General features: G+C 45.3%; 1 protein-coding gene across 3 annotated transcripts in view; it reads right to left on the bottom strand.

The window, feature by feature from the left end:
- TAF3 (TATA-box binding protein associated factor 3) overlaps positions 1 to 16,106 on the bottom strand; it is a 154,158-nt gene that overhangs the window by 11,812 nt on the left and 126,240 nt on the right. For all 3 annotated transcript variants that reach the window (XM_084980984.1, XM_021064999.2, XM_084980985.1), the window contains one exon: positions 13,686 to 13,768. In XM_084980984.1, the coding sequence (XP_084837110.1) occupies positions 13,686 to 13,768 (83 nt within the window). The remainder of the gene's footprint in view (positions 1 to 13,685; positions 13,769 to 16,106) is intronic.

Here is a 16,106-nt window from a genome sequence, read left to right on the forward strand (position 1 = left end):
ATCCCTGTACAAATAATTTTGGACTCCTGCTGGCCTTCACTGCCCACCTTCACTGTTCCTACTCCCAGACCGTGTCTGGCTTCTCTGGGCCTCCTGCCCCAGGGAGCGCTTGCTTGAACTGCACGCTAAGCTCTCGCCGGCGCTCCTGGTGAAAAACGGCATCTCCCGGAGTAACCAACACCACCCGCAGCGGGGTCCCGCAACGGCTCCATGCTGCTAACGTTCCAGCTTTGGGGGGATTTAATCAGAGGGCTCCAGCTGCTATAAACACTGGCGTTATTCATACAGACGTGCAGAAGGAGGGATGTTCAGCAGGATTTCTTTACCTGTTCCCCCCCCAAACCAGTGCAATAAATAGAGTGGGTCACGAGCTGCCTGGCCGATAACGCAAACTCACAGCTTGACAAGTCAACAAGGGGCCAGTCCTCACCTCTCCAGCCCCACAGAGCCTCGGAGGTGAGGGGCAAACACGACTTGGACATGTCTGACCACGAGGTCCTCAGCACCCAGCCACTGGGTGCCAGCCCTCTGAAGTCGGCCATCGAAATGATCAAAGTCCGACTCACTGGACTAAACTGCACCAAGTTCAAAAGTTCCCTCCCAGTGGCTCACCTCTTCCCCCTAAAAGCCAACAGCCATTTTTAAGTGGTAACAAAATGATGCACAGGTAAAAACTACTGCGGGCACCTCTATGAATTTCACATAAATGTCTCAACAGGGAAGTTCTGTGATGTTGGATAAACATGTGTGTTCAAGCCACAACTCGCTTTTCTTCTTCAGGTTTAAAACTCATCAGTCTCAGAAACACCATGCTCCTCTTGTGATACCATGTGCAACAGATTCCCATGCTGTATTTAAAACTAACCCCTCCTTACAGTAGACAAAGACCACTGAGACTTGACTATATGTTTCTATAAAACCGCATAGTTCTGTCAACAGTTATATGAAACATCCCTGTTTTGCTTTCTTACTCTTATTTTTATTATTTATTTATTTTGTCTTTTTAGGGCCACACCTGCAGCGTATGGAGGTTCCCGGGTCGAACTGGAGCTGCGGTTTCTGGCCTACACCACAGCCACAGCCACTCAGGATCCGAGCCACATCTGTGATCTACACCACAGCTCACGGAAACACCGGATCCTTCACCCACTGAGCGAGACCAGGGATCAAGCCCACGTCCTCATGGATACTAGTCGGGTTCATTACCGCTGAGCCCCAACGGGAACTCCCTCACTCCTATTTTAAAAGTCCCAGAAACACTAAGGCCAAGCGTGGCGGTCAGCCTCCAGAGGCCCTGCCACCCAGCGTCATCTCCTTGCAGATGGGGTGGGCTCTGACTTGGACGGCTAACGGGATACTGTGAAAGCAACTGTGTGCGACGCCTGAGCTGGGCCAGGAGAAACGCTGCAGCTTTGGCTTTGCTCTGGGGGACCCAGACGCTAAGTCACAAGGACCCTGGTGCTGCCTTAGGAAGAGGCTTGTGTGTGACACTGGGGTCTGCTGCTGACAGCCCCGCCTGAGCCCGCAGTCCATCCTCCAGCCCCGGTGAGGCCGTCCAGGGACCTCGGCCCCGGGCAGCAGCCTCAGAGAGACTGGAGGCAGAAGTACCCACATCCCTGACCCCTGGGAAACCAGGAAGAAACACACGCTTACTGCTTTAGCGGCTCAGCTTTTGGGTTGTTATACAGAAACAGCAAATTGATATACCAAATACTCATCTCATTTAGGTCCGTACGTAAACATTCAGAATTCAGGAGAAGTTACACTTTTGAGCAACAGTACTTAAAATGCCCAATTGTAACAGAGTCATTTCCATCTTTCACATGTGATCAAAAAGGAACAAATACCCAAAGACAATTAAGAGAATCAGTTTTATGTTCATTCTTCAAATCAGTCATTATTCTTATTCTTCTTGATCCTCACAGCTCAACTTTTTGCATTCATATAATTAGCACATAACTGTAAATGGATTTAATTCCTCAGGCTCATGGCTTGCCTCTTGAATCCTGACATCATCTTATCTTGTCATAACCCAAGTACATACTAAGTAGCACACATTTTATCTTTTAATTCAGGCATGACCTATTTGAAAAATGAAACAGACTGCATGAAGTAATTAGAGGAAACTATAGCCACTGTAGAATCTTCATTTCTGTTTTTGTTTTTGTTTTTGGCCACGCCCGCAGCACGTGGAAGTTCCTGGGCCAGGAATCTGACCCGCGCCACAGCAGTGACCTCAGCCGCTTTGATGAGGATCCGGGATCCTTAACCCACTGACCAAGGCCAGGGATCAAACCCACAACCTCATCATTCCTAGTCAGATTTGTTAACCACTGAGCCATGACGGGAACTCCCATAGATAAGTATTAAATAATGCATATTTTCTCATATTTACTAAAAGCTATACAAAATGATACTGAGAAAAGAAAGAAAAACGGTAAGCTACAGGGCAAGGACACACACAGAGGGAAACGGAGGAAAGCAAGCCCTCTTGGCCTCTATCTTGTTATACAGCGTCAACTTGGGAGGCAGATGAATGTCTTCCATATTCAGAAAATTAAATTTATAAAACTGCCTACAAGTCAAAAATCCACAGACACGAATAAACCTCCATGTGGATTGTGTTGATGACACAAGCACACACACACAATTACTCCGGGAGACTTTATTTGAGGACTCTCCTCAAATTCTACTCCAGTCTCTTCTGACCCTTCCCAGCTGGAAGGAACCACCTGGAACCTGCGCATCATGAGACGGATCTTTAGACTTGAACACTTTCCACCTTCTGCTCTGACTACGTCCTTGGTCCTGATTCAAATTTACCCTCGGCCCAAGTGTCTCATCTTCAACACGCTTTTATTATGTACGCAATCAAAATTAGTATTTTTCAAATGCGAAACAATTTTTGAAAAAGTAAAATCGTGAGGGTGTTGTCTGTGGCACCGTCAGGGTTCTTTTCAAAAACCTAATTCCCTGGAGTCACAACTTCTGAAAGATTTTGTGATTTCAGAAAAGCTTCTGCGTCTCTCCGGCCAAGAGAGGGTGCCTTTCGTAAGAAAAAGCAAAACCAAACGGAACTGAACTATTCAGCACAGATAAAACTTCACTTTTATTCTCTGAGCCTGGAGTCTACCGAGGAGGGTGGGATGCTTTTCACAGGAAAATATGCTAAAGTTGCAAATTAACCTAAAATATCAACACACAGACGCTCCTTCAGTCATTCACTCTAGGATTAATAACATCCCAGTTATTTGAAAACATTAAAAGCAGTAAGAGGATAGTCAGTGAACTTGAAAAGTGAACAAGATTGTGATTAAATGTGTATCTCACTGCAGTGCTATAATATTCACTTATTACTGAAGTCATGCTTGGAAGACTCAACACTACTACTTTAAAATATGTTAAAATTTGATAATTGCTGTGTCTTCATCAAAAAGCACCATGCTTTACATGGATTTTTACCTTCCTCTGTAAATAGCATGGAAAATATCATATATATGCTATATATATAGAATATATGTATACACACACACACACGTCTTTTCATCTTGGCGGATGAAAGGAGCAGAAGTAACAGGTGAAGATGCTAGTACGCGTGGCATAGAGAGCCCAAGATAGACAATCAGTGAGTGTGCTCCGGGGGGAAGCTATCCCGATGACGATATTCTCAAATTCAGGGCTGTCATTTTCATCTGCTCAGTGTAGGAGTGGCACCTCTGTTACTGTGCAGATAATGCAGGGCTTCATAAAAAGCCCACATTTCTCTTTGCCGTGGCCTACAGAACGCCCGACTTTATACTACGTAGGACAAGACATTCGGAAACTTAGTCACCCCACTTGTAGGACCTTCCAGTTCTTTCAGGCAGCTTCTCTTCAGCGTCCTCTCATCATTCAGGTGGGGGGAACAGGGAGAGGCACACCTTTGACAGCGGACGTCAGCAGCGCCTGCAGCCCTTCCCTGGCGCTGCAGGGCTGCGCGGCCGCTCCCTCCATCCTCTTTAACCCTCTTCCTCCAGGGCTTTCTACTTGACAAGAACAGAGGTGCTTGTGAGGCTACAGCCATTCTGGAAAATTAACTCAATTAGACTTTCATTTTGATACTAGTTCAAATCTATGAAAGCTCGTTCAAACAGAGTGAAAGTCAGTTCTCTGGCTCAGCAGCTGGGAGACTGCCTCACTCGGTGCATCCATCCCGACAAATACGTATGGCCCGGCCCGAGGTCACCTGCTCTTCCGCAGCTGAGCTAAAGGAGACCGGAGCCCGCCCTCGACTTCCAAGAAACTCCCGGCTGGGGGAGGAGACAGTCGCCCAGGGTTTCTGCATGAAGCACAGGACGCGGGACGCCCTTGGAAGGATGGCTGGCCGGGGGTCGGGACGGGAAGGTGGGCTCTGATCACTTGCCTTAATGACGAATGCGTTTTAAAAGATGAATATGGGTTACTCTGGTGAAAAGACAGGGAGGTGGAGGCCCGGGAGGCAAATGGGATAACCTGAGAAAGGAATTAAAGAGGAAAAACATCCTGTTCTGTACAGGAAACTGCAGGCCCCGTGGGAGTGCAGGACGTGCAAATCCAAGCCGCCAGGGGCTTTAAGGGTTCTGAGCTGCAGCAGGAATGGGTAGGAAACTGAGAAATACTGCAGGTAAAGCTGAAAGGAGCCGGGGATGGGCTGGCTGTGGGTGAAGGAGACTGGGAGAGACCCATTCTCGGGGTGGGGGAGCGGGGTCGTGCTTCTGTGACGCTGGAGGGTTTTTTTTTAAGGGCCGAACCTGTGACACATGGAGGTTCCCAGGCTAGGGGGTGAAGCAGAGCTGCCGCTGCCGGCTTACACCACAGCCACAGCCACGCCAGATCTGAGCCATGCCTGTGACCTACACCACAGCTCACGGCAACGCTGGGTCCTCAACCCACTGAAGCCACAATGGGAATTTGAATCCACTGGAAGTTTTAGAGTTGGGGGGAGGAGCTTAGAGTCAGGCGAGTGTAAGGTGATCCGTGCTCGGTACCTGCTTTGGAAAGTGGAAAACAGAAACATCTGTTATTCTCTCCAGGAAGCACAACAGCTCTGGTACCGAAGGCCTTTGCGTTTCTTAGCCCAAGGCGCCTCTGCAGGCCTGTGACTGGGATGCAGACCCCTCTCCTCCTCTGGCGCTGACGACCACTGCAGTCGAGGCGAGGGGGAGGGACCCCGACTTGAAGGTGTTGCCTGGGATGCTGAGAGCTCAGGGGACAGTCAAGGGACACTTCCCAGGAAAGGGTCTCTTTCCTTGAATCTTGTTCAGAACAACATTTTGGTGCCAGGAGGCCTTCCTGTCTTAGTTTTCAGATGTTCAGTCTGGTGTCATGACACAAACACAGCCTCCAGGTCTCCGAGGCAGAGTGTGTTTGTCTTCTTTCAAGTTACTCTCAAAACCAAGATGGCTTGAACATGGAAGCTCTGGTTTCATGATCAACAAATTAAAAAAAAAAAATAAATAAGACGTACAAGGTTAGGGAAATAATGGTGTGTTTAATTTGGAAACGCTATGCGTGGGGTGCCTCTCAGCCTTCCAGTCCAACTTCCTGAGAGGTAACTGGGCAGACTGGCCTGCATCTTAGGGGAGAAACCTGAGCTGGAAAGAAAGATCTGGGAATCGTCATTGCACAGTTTTGAAAAAAGTGAAAGAGAAACTTTAGGGGAGAAAGAACAGGGCACATGGACAAGAAGAGAAAGAAAAAGCGATGAAAGGAAAACAGAAGCAATGATGGCGAAATAATCGGAGTAGTAGCATCAGGAAAAACAAGGAATAGGGAGTTTCAGGAAGGGCTGGGGCGGGGCGGGGACAACGGTGTCCCAACTGCAGGAAGGACGGACGTCACAGGACTGCGGCACGGTCTTGGGGCACGTTTATCACCTTAACGGGAAGCTTCAGAAGCATTTCCAGGGCAGAAACCAGAATGTCGTGAGTTTAGGAACAAACTCGGAAAAAACAGTCAAAAGAAAGCACATATGAGGAATTAAGTTTTGAGACGTGAGAATGAGAAGACGACGCGATGTGGCCTTGCCCTCACCTAGAGGGGAGGCTGGTGAAGGCGAGAGGGTTTAGGATGGCAGAACCCACGGCCAGGGGAAGAGCTGAGAAGGAAGGAGAGGAAGATGCAGAAGAGAGGCGGTGACGAAGGAAGGGGAAGAACTTTCCGGGCGGCGCAGGCGGGAGAGGCGAGGATGGAGAAAGGGCTGATCCCAGAGGCCAGAGGGGCGCTGGGCCCCTTGGAGCCCGGAGGACAAGCTGTGAGGGCAGATGCAGGGCCAGGACCAGAGAGCAAATGCAAACGGGGTAATGCGGCTGGTCCGCCCCCACGGCGGCATGGCTGGTCCGCCCCCACGGCGGCATGGCCCTCCACCCAACCCCTGCGCTGAGAGTGTGGCAGCTGCACTTGCAAAGGCTCAATGTTCTAAAAGACAAAGCTCGGGCAGGGACACAACTATCAGAGGCGGGAGTGGGACAGAGGAGGAAGCAGCGCTGTGCCCCTGAGGTCTTTATCTAGGTGTCTTCATACTAAAGCCCCACCAAACGGCAGCGAACCACAGAATGCAAAGAATTTAAATTTCCGGTGGTGTTGTCAGTAATAATAAGAGCATTTTCATCAGTAGGTATATATTCTCTTTAAACACTAGCAGGGTGAGTAGTTTGATCTTTAGGGGAAATTATAGTCAGATAGTATCCAAAAGGTTACCATGATATAGCTAAATTATCTCTGCCTGTCACAGGTTAAAGAACATTTAAATTCTGCAAGTTCGCATCAGCTTTTTCTAGATAACACATCTTAAGTACCTTCCTATATTCACTCAATTAGTGATCTCGGGCCTCGATAACACTGCAGAGAGAAACTTTCCAACTATCACTCAAATCATATCTAAAAAGGTGGTCATAAATATTTTAAAACCTAAGTGAACTAATAAGACCTAGACCCATTAAGGATAAGATCTTTTACAACAAATTAAATAAAACAATTTATTGAAGTCTGGACTCAAGATAAGCTAGATTTACTAGCTGACCTTTTATTCATTTAAAGAACAAAATTAGCTCTAATTGCATTAGAATGGAATCCAGTAAATTTTCCCCAGTCTTCTAATGTGGCATCTGTGTAGGAACTGCTGTAATTGTTTACAAGGAAGATGGAAGTGCTTTGATTAGAATCTTTCCACCTGCTTTACTACGTAGTAAAAGGCATTCCCCAAAACCTAAAGCTAGTTTTTCCGACAGCATACTTTTTTTTTTTTCTCAAAATGCTGCATCTTTGGTGTTGGTCAACAAACTACCGTGTCCCAGGGGAAGAAATTAAACTGGGAGATGTCATCCTAACTTCTTTTTCTTTTCGGCTTTTGTCTTTTTAGGGCCGAGCCCACAACATACGGAGGTTCCCAGGCTAGGGGTCTACACCACAGCCACAGCAACACTAGATCTGAGCCGCATCTGCAACCTACACCACAGCTCACGGCAACGTTGGATCCTTAACCCACTGACTGAGCCCAGGGATCGAACCCACAACCTCATGGTTCCTAGTCGGATTTGTTTCCTCTGCGCCACGATGGGAACTCCCATCCTAACTTTTTTAGCTCAGTAAAAATGAGACAGTGATAGCAGGAGGTCGGAGATCTTCTAGTCTGGAAAAATCAGAAAAGGGCTGAAGACCCAAGTAGGAAGAATTTTATCGGCCTGCTGCCTTTCGGATTTCTAACCAAGATATCTGGCCTGGGGCTGCTGAATCTGTAAGGGCGACGAGGTGGCAAGAATAACAAACACGGTCCGTGAGTCCTGTATTCAGTGTTCAGCCGCTAGGAAATTTCATTTGGAGTGCTACCATCTCTCACTACCATTAAAAGTAAGTCCTTTGCTGTCAATTTTAAATATAGTCATTCTTAAGTTTTTAAATTTTTTTATATACTTACTGGGGGGGGGGTCATTGTTCTTGGTATTTAGCTTCCAATATGGGCAAAATACCTATGACATGTTTCAGTATCAGGGCAAGTTAACCAGGGCAAAACAAAGAAAACTATCAACACTTTTCAATCTTTTTTTCTTTTTCTTTTTTAATCAAAGAAGGCAGTTTTATGGGAAGGGAAGCAAATTAAAAATAGAAGAGCCAAAGGCTTTCCAGGTCTGACAGGATGACGTTCTAAAATGTTCTTGAACTCCATTCTTAAAGGATCTTTTTTTTTTTTAAACCAATAAGCTTCCCTGCTCTACCCTAAGTGTGATTTTATAAAAATATGAATTTGATTGCCTTTCCCTAAATAAAATAAAAGCGTTATCAATTGGTTTTGCCTGCCCCTCATCCCTTATTCTGGTAAGAGAGTCCTTCTTTCCTTCTGGAACTTACCATTTCCCCTTCTGGCAGGGCTACCTCCTCTCCCACCGGGGCTGGCGACTTGGCCGTGGCTCCTGGGGGAAACTGACCACGGCTGCTGTGAAAGGGGAACTCAGCCCGTGAGCACGAAGAACCGCGACGGCCAACAGCCACGCGGGCCATCTCTGCCGTCACACGAGGCAAGAGAGAGAAACAGAAAGTGAGCAGAGTCTTAACGACACTCTGAACCCTGGATACCACCTCGCCTGAAGTCAAATAAACCCCTTTTAACTCTGTTTCCTTGAGAGTTTCTGTTTCTTGCAACCAAGAGTCCTGACTGATATAAATAGATAAATAAATAAGTGTTTCAAGGAGAGAAGAGAAGCCGTTTACAGAGTCCCCTCCTCTGGGGGTGCTGCTAGGCCGCCTATACCCATGGGTCAGGGGCTGGTGTAAGAAATAATCAAATAAAAAATGCCTTTTATCTGCTGTAAAAGTGCCTGTGGAAGATGCTGTTCTTGCCATCTGGTTGCTTGTGGAAATAAAAACTTCAAATTTAGGGTCTTGAAAAACCTTACTCCTGAGAAACTAAGAGGTACCTTCCTTTTTAAAAAGGCATTTCACTCCTGAGTTCCTGCTGTGGCTCAGCGGTTAACGAATCTGACTAGCATCCATGAGGATGCAGGTTTGATTCCTGGCCTCGCTCAGTGGGTTAAGGATCCAGCATTGCTGTGAGCTGTGGTGAAGGCTGAAGATGCAGCTCAGATCCTGAGTTGCTGTGACTGTGGTATAGGCCAGCAGCTGCAGCTCTGATTCGACCCCTAGCCTGGGAATCTCCATCTGCTGAGGTTTCAAAAACAAACAAAAAAAGTATTTCACTCTGCACTCGCTACTAAGAAGTTGTAATCATATTTGATGTGCCAACTGTTTCCTTCTTTTTTTTCTCCTTGGTCTTGGTTTCCTGTTTCCATTTTCTAATAACCTTATTTTAAGTGCTTACTTTAAGTCACCCTAAATTTGTTTAGAGTGGGAAAAATTTACATATGAATAAGCAACATCTTAAATATAGAAAAAATGCAGAAAGTGGGATAAAAATCGTGCCTATTATTTTTTTAAAGAACTTGTCACGAAAACACCACTATACACAGTTCACCTATTAAATGTCTTTCAATTAAATGTGGCTACATAAAAATATAAAATGCTTACTTTCTTTAAAAATATTTTAAATGATTATTTTTCTAATTGCCCATGGTTATTCTCTATTTCTAGTTGTCCTGTCAAAACAAGTTAATCAGAAAAGTTTGGATCACGAAAAAGACAACAAATATCAATACATATTTTATATTTTTAAAGCTTGAACAATTTACTTCTCAAGATGAATGAGCAAAGTTCTAGCTCCCATTTTTAAAGTATATATAAATGATTTAGAAAACTGTCAAAAGCCTCCTCCCGGGCATAAGCTAAACTCTATGAACTGCGACAAAAAAGCTGAATTACTTACATGCAAAGGAAATCACCAAATTTTCAGCACCTCTGCTAAGAGAGGTCTGATTAATGAAAGAATTTCCTCAATTATAAGAAATCTGATCATTCTCATGGCTGTGGTGACAAAATGTTAGCAGAAGGAAAACTGTATAATTGCCAGCAGTTGGGGAGTCATTGGAAAGTATCTCAGCTTAACTTGCATGTTCTGGGGAAAGGATTAAATCTGTAAAAGAGAATGTCTGTTGTGCGCCAAGAGAAAAGTTAGAGTTCTTCACGGTAATGACACTGTTTTCCTGAAAGGCCTCATGTGTGACTCCACGTCACGTGATCCGATGTAGCACCAGTTATTTCCTGGCACAAAGGCTGAGTGTTACGGGATGTTTGCAGGGGCCCCGCTCCTTGCCCCTCTCTGGTGAACTCGCTGCACAAGGGCGGCGATGTCCTCAGAGCAGGCCCGGCTCGCGGTTCCTCCAACACAGCAGCCGTGCTGCCCACACAGATAACATGCTGGCAGGAGGGCCACTCCGCCCTCGGAGAAGCCCCGAGGGGCAGACGGAGGAACGTGAGTGGGGACATGCTTAACCCCCCAGCCACTCATCCCCAGATCTTTACGGAGGTACCTTTTTTCTTAACACTTTCCTGATGCTTAAAGTTATCTGGTTTTATGAGAAGCTCTCGTCACAGAATTTTAAGCTTTATAAATATAAGCACATGTGGAAACTTAGAGGCGTGCAGGCCCTGCTCTGCCATGTCCTTCTGGACAATCCTTAAGTCCCACCCCAAAGGGACCCCATCTCGTTACTGCCCTCGGCTTTCTTCACAGAGACGAATAAATGAACGAATGTCAAAAGTGAGCCCGGTCTTCCTACGCTTGCTCAAAAGAAACGGACGCGGTAAACGATAAGGCTGGGATATCAACACGGCACCTGTGCTGCCACCTGCCCATCCTGTGCCAGTGGACATGCCATCGCCGTCCGCTCCGTCGCCCAGTCCAGTGGGACCTCAAGGTCCTCATTGGGGTGGCTCCAGGTGGCCACTCCTGGGCAAGCTGAGACCTCCCTTGTTTCCCGGCATCAAGGCCAGACCCAGTTGTTGCACCGTGCATTTGAATGGGCCGTCTCCCCATTCCTACCAGCCCAACGAACAATGGAGCGTGGAGATGGAAACTTCAGGGTGAGCATTTCAGTTCCACCTTCCGTGCAGACTCTGGAAACCCACCACTGGGAGACCGTTAGAGGAATTTAAGGTCCTTACAAAGTCACCTTGAATTGCCACCCTATCACAAGGAGGTACGGGGCAGACCCTTTAGAATACAGTTTCCAGGCCCCTCCATCAAGGGAAAAACAAGGTCCCTCTGTTTGGCTTCAAGGCACAGTAATAGAGAAAAAGGAAATAATCCGACCTCAAAGCACTTTCCTGGATAAAGGGCCAAAGACATGATTTCTTCATGTAAGATTTAGAAACCGAATATTGTCTTCAAGGTCTTCCAACGAGAGGGTATAATTTGAACCCTGCAAGGCCTTTTCTTTTTCCGATAATTTCAAAAGACTGCTCTCTGCCTGTTCTTTAGCAATAAACAACCCCCTCCCCTAGACCACTCACACTCCCTCTCTCGAATCCTAGCCGACTCATTAATCCCTCTTCAAAAGAGCATCTTTACACCCCCAGGTGTAACACACTTAGTAAAGGCACGTTTACATGAATCCACGTCTCCCTTCCATCATTACTGCCAAGGAATAAGCCAGGTATCCTTGTGCTATAACAATAAAAGATTACTTTTAATTTCATAAAATTTCCATGTGTCATAAAATATCATTCTTCTTTTAATGTTTTTTCAACAATTCTTGGCTTGTGAGCCATAAAAAACAGAAAGCGGGATGGACTGGCCATGGCCACAGTTTGCTGATCCCTGATTTAGGTTTAAAAGAGCAATAAACATTAAAAAAAAAAAGAGCAAAAAGAAAAGGAAAACAAAGTTTTCTGATTAAATTACATTTTATATACAACCCTATGGCTATGTAGCTTGGGTCTCTTTTTTTCTCCCTTTTTACATCTAAAATGTGATTTATTTCCCTTAACTTATTCCTTTGTTCAGTATAAGTATCTCCTTGTGTCTAATTTTGGTCAAATGATTAATAATTCACATAATATGGGAGTTATATACCTAAATATCAGAAAGCACGCTTGTTGTATAATGATGTACTTTCAAAGACAATTTGTCCAGAAGGTCTGGGTATTATAATTTTCCCAATACTGGACATTTTGTTCCAGAGTCATAGGATCTATTTCTCACACCTTCCAATATCTTAAGTATATGAATGATGTCTTGATGGAATGAACCATGAGAACACAAAGCGAATTTCCTTTGTCTATTCTACCTGCTAAATAGATAAGTTCATGGCTCTTATTTTCATTTTTATGGCTAAAAATTGAATGAAAGTCAAATGCCTTGTAAGCCTATTTTCTACACAATATTTGACTGTTTGCAATGTAAATTAATCCATTTTCAGGCTTACTGGTAAAAAAAATAAGGTTGTAAACTTGCACATTGAGCTTATAAAATTCATTTAAATGATGTACAGTATGATTTTAGAAGAATGATTTTTTTCTTAAAAAATCGAAGTTTCACCACCTTGTTAGGACCATGTAAGATCACTCGAGGTCTAAATTCATCCCTCAGAGATGAAGAAAAGAAGCCGCACCAACTAATTTACTTTGAAGAGGGGTAGGCTGGTGTGATGACTCCGTGAAAATTAAGAAAATAAACAGCAAACATGGGGTTTATGTTTCTAGTTCTCTCTTTAAAAAAAAAAAAAAAAAAAACACCCAAAAAACAACACCACTACTCAGCCATAAGAAAGAACAAAAGATGCCATTTGCAGCAACATGGCTGGACTAGAGATTCTCATACTAAGTGAAGTCAGTCAGAAAGAGAAAGACAAATACCGTATGATATCACTTATATCTGGAATCTAATATACGGCACAAATGAACCTTTCCACAGAAAAGAAACTCATGGACTTGAAAACAGACTTGTGGTTGCCAAGGGGGAGGGGGAGGGAGTGGGATGGACTGGGAATTTGGGGTTAATAGATGCAAACTATTGCCTTTGGAATGGATAAGTAATGAGATGCTGCTGTGTAGCACTGGGAACTATATCTAGTCACTTCTGATAGCGCATGATGGAGGATAATGTAAGAAAAAGAATGTGTGTGTGTGTGTCTGTGTGTGCGCGAGCGCACGCGCGCATGTGACTGGGTCACTTTGCTGTACTGTAGAAATTGACAGAACACTGTAAACCAACTATAATGGGAAAAATATAAATCATTTTTAAAAAAGGGCAGAGAGTTAGGACTTTAGTTGTTACTCTTACACACTGTTTCACCCAGCCTTTGGCAGTCTCTTGTTTATAGCGCAGAATAAAACCATGTGCCATCTGAGCAAGACGAGTCTTTTCTCTTTGTCCTGGTGACAGAGAACACACACTGGAGGGAGTTCCACATGACACCCACCCGATACAGTATGGTAGCAATCCATTCAACACATAGTCTCTTAATTTTCAGATACCCAGGGTCTTTCCAACTACACAGAAACAACATTCTGCCTGTCTTTAAAAAAGAGAAAAAGAACCAGAAAAAGAAAAAGATTAAAAAAAAAAAAAAAAAAAAAGATCCTATATGTTGAACAAAGAGCGAGAATTTACTGTGAGAAAGAAACCAGTAAAGATTTGAAAATGAAGACTTCTCAAAATAAAGCTTGGCCCTATAGTTCGCACAGGCAAAGGTCTGCAGGTTTTATGCCCGTTAGGAAGGCGAAGAGAAGGCCAAGGCCAAGCTAGTGCGGCTGAACCGGGAAGCGCTTGTACTCACATCTTGTCCTGGCCCGCTCCGACTCGAAGGGTCAGCCTGGGGATGACCGGGCTGGGGGCCGGGACCACCGGCTCCACTTTTATCTGTGGAAGAGAGAACACGAGAGTCAAACACATTTTTTCAACAAAAGTACCTCCTCCCTTTTCTCCCACTTCCTCATCTCCACAAAACTGATAAGCTTTTAAATTTCAAATGTGACTAAGATGCTAGATCCAAAGATAACCTGGGCTAGTTTGTTTTCCTTTCTCAACAACTGAAGACTACCGGGCATCATGAGAAATTCTGCAAATTTTTAAACACTTTAGGAAATATGGGCATTATTTCTGTATTTTCTTAGTTTTGACTAGTTTCTTGGATTTTATTTTTAGAATTTAAAAAATTTTTTTTGTTTTTTGTTTTTTTGTCTTTTAGGGCCACACCCACAGCATACAGAAGTTCCCAGGCTAGGGGTCAAATCGGAGCTGCAGCTGCCAGCCTACACCACAGCAACGCTAGATCTGAGCCACATCTGTGACCTACACCACAGCTCGCAGCAATGCTGGATCCCTAATCCACTGATCGAGGCCAGGGATGGAACCCACATCCTCGTGGATTACTAGTTGGGTTCGTTACCACTGAGCCACAATGGAAACTCCCTATTGTTAGAATTTTTAAACAAAAAATGTTTACCAAGGTCATTCAGTGGAACATTTAAAGTAATTGTCACTTAAACAGGAAAAAAAAAAATGTAGGGCTAGCTTTAAGATAAAATGCAACTACTTACGGGCCTCGAAAAACATGAAACTCAAGGTCTTAAGTTTACATCATCACAGAAGAAAACCGACACAGCAGGTATAATTACAGCATTACACCGTCCGTGTTTCGGCTAGTAGGAAATTAACTTGACATCCTGCAAAAGAAAACCCCTACTTTGAAAGGACCCACAGGGAAGCAACGACTGCTGGGTAAGTTGAAGAGCTCACAATCATGTGGGCTCACAGGCAGAAGGGAACCCACGAGTTAAGCGCACGTTAAGGGACCCTTCACGGTTCTGGTCTGAAGATCCTACACGGCACGATCCGTGTGTGAAGGAGCAGAATGAACAACAGCTCTGCAGTTCGAATTACTGTCTACGTCAGACTTTTCCAACAGGGGTCTTACTGGCACTTTTGGTGGGGCAGTTCTTTGCTGACCGGGGCGCTACGGGATCTTCAGCACCCCTGGCCTCAGTGGGCACCCCGAGGTACGGGGGCAACCAGGGCAGCCACCGCCGTACATATTTTAAGCTCAAGAATTATATCATAACACTGCAGGGGTGCTAAAGGGGAATGATTTTATAACATAGTGCTCATTAGATCATATAATAAATATACAGTGCATTGATCAAACCTCCGAGTTTTGCAACGTTTTTACCTGTCCCCTTCTTGGGTTTTTCCTTCAGCCACTGTCCCATCAAGGTCTACAACGCCCATCATTCTCCCGCACAGCGCGCGGCACACGGGAGGCACTCAGCTGCTGTCTGTGGGACACACGATTTATCCTCCAAGCACCCTCAGCCCCCGGGCCTCTCGGTCTTCTCACCGTTTGTCTAAGACCCATCAGAAATCCTCCTCTAAGCCCTGAGTAACTCCACGGGAAAAACCGTGCAACTGCAACCTTTTCTCAAAACAAGAGTTTCTTCTCTGCCTGCACTACCTCCTGTTTCTTTGGGTGACCAGCCAGACTAGCCACGTCTGCTCTGTCTGTTGCTGTTTTCTGGTGCCTATCAGAGGCTCTGACATAGTGAGTGCTTAAGACACATTTTGAAAATCAATCGTAGGCAATGATTTCAAACCTTCTCATCTTTTTTTTTTTTTTTTTTTTTGTCTTTTTGTGTTTTCTAGGGCCGCTCCCGCGGCATATGGAGGTTCCCAGGCTAGGGGTCCAATCGGAGCTGCAGCCGCCGGCCTACACCAGAGCCACACAGCAACGCGCAACGCGGGATCTGAGCCACGTCTGCGACCTACACCACAGCTCACGGCAATGCCGGATCCTCAACCCACTGAGCAAGGCCAGGGATCGAACCCGCCACCTCATGGTTCCTAGTCGGATTCGTTAACCACTGTGCTACGATGGGAACTCCAAACCTCATCTTTTAAGACCTATTGCGTGATTCCCTTTCCTCGCCTCTTTTGCTCTTCAAACTCCACAGGCACATACATGGAGGCCACAAGGCTGAACTCCTTCTGCACCCTACAGACTTCTCTGCACCCACAGTTCTACCAGCGCCCATCTCGTCCATTTTCCAAAGAAGCTTCCTCCTTATGTGTAGCATCTTCAACCTCTCAGTTCCACCAACTATTTTCACGCAGCTTTCCAAGGTGCTCATTTCTCTTATTAAAAAAATTAGACACCTCCCCGCTTCGAGCTCTAGCTGACGACCTCTCGCGTTTTCTTCTCGTC

This window comes from Sus scrofa, chromosome 10, assembly GCF_054392235.1.
Source record: "Sus scrofa isolate SSC_HxYL_T2T_F1_AM1 chromosome 10, Sscrofa_HxYL_maternal_Yorkshire_Landrace_v2.0, whole genome shotgun sequence".
NCBI classification, from domain to species: Eukaryota; Metazoa; Chordata; class Mammalia; order Artiodactyla; family Suidae; genus Sus; species Sus scrofa.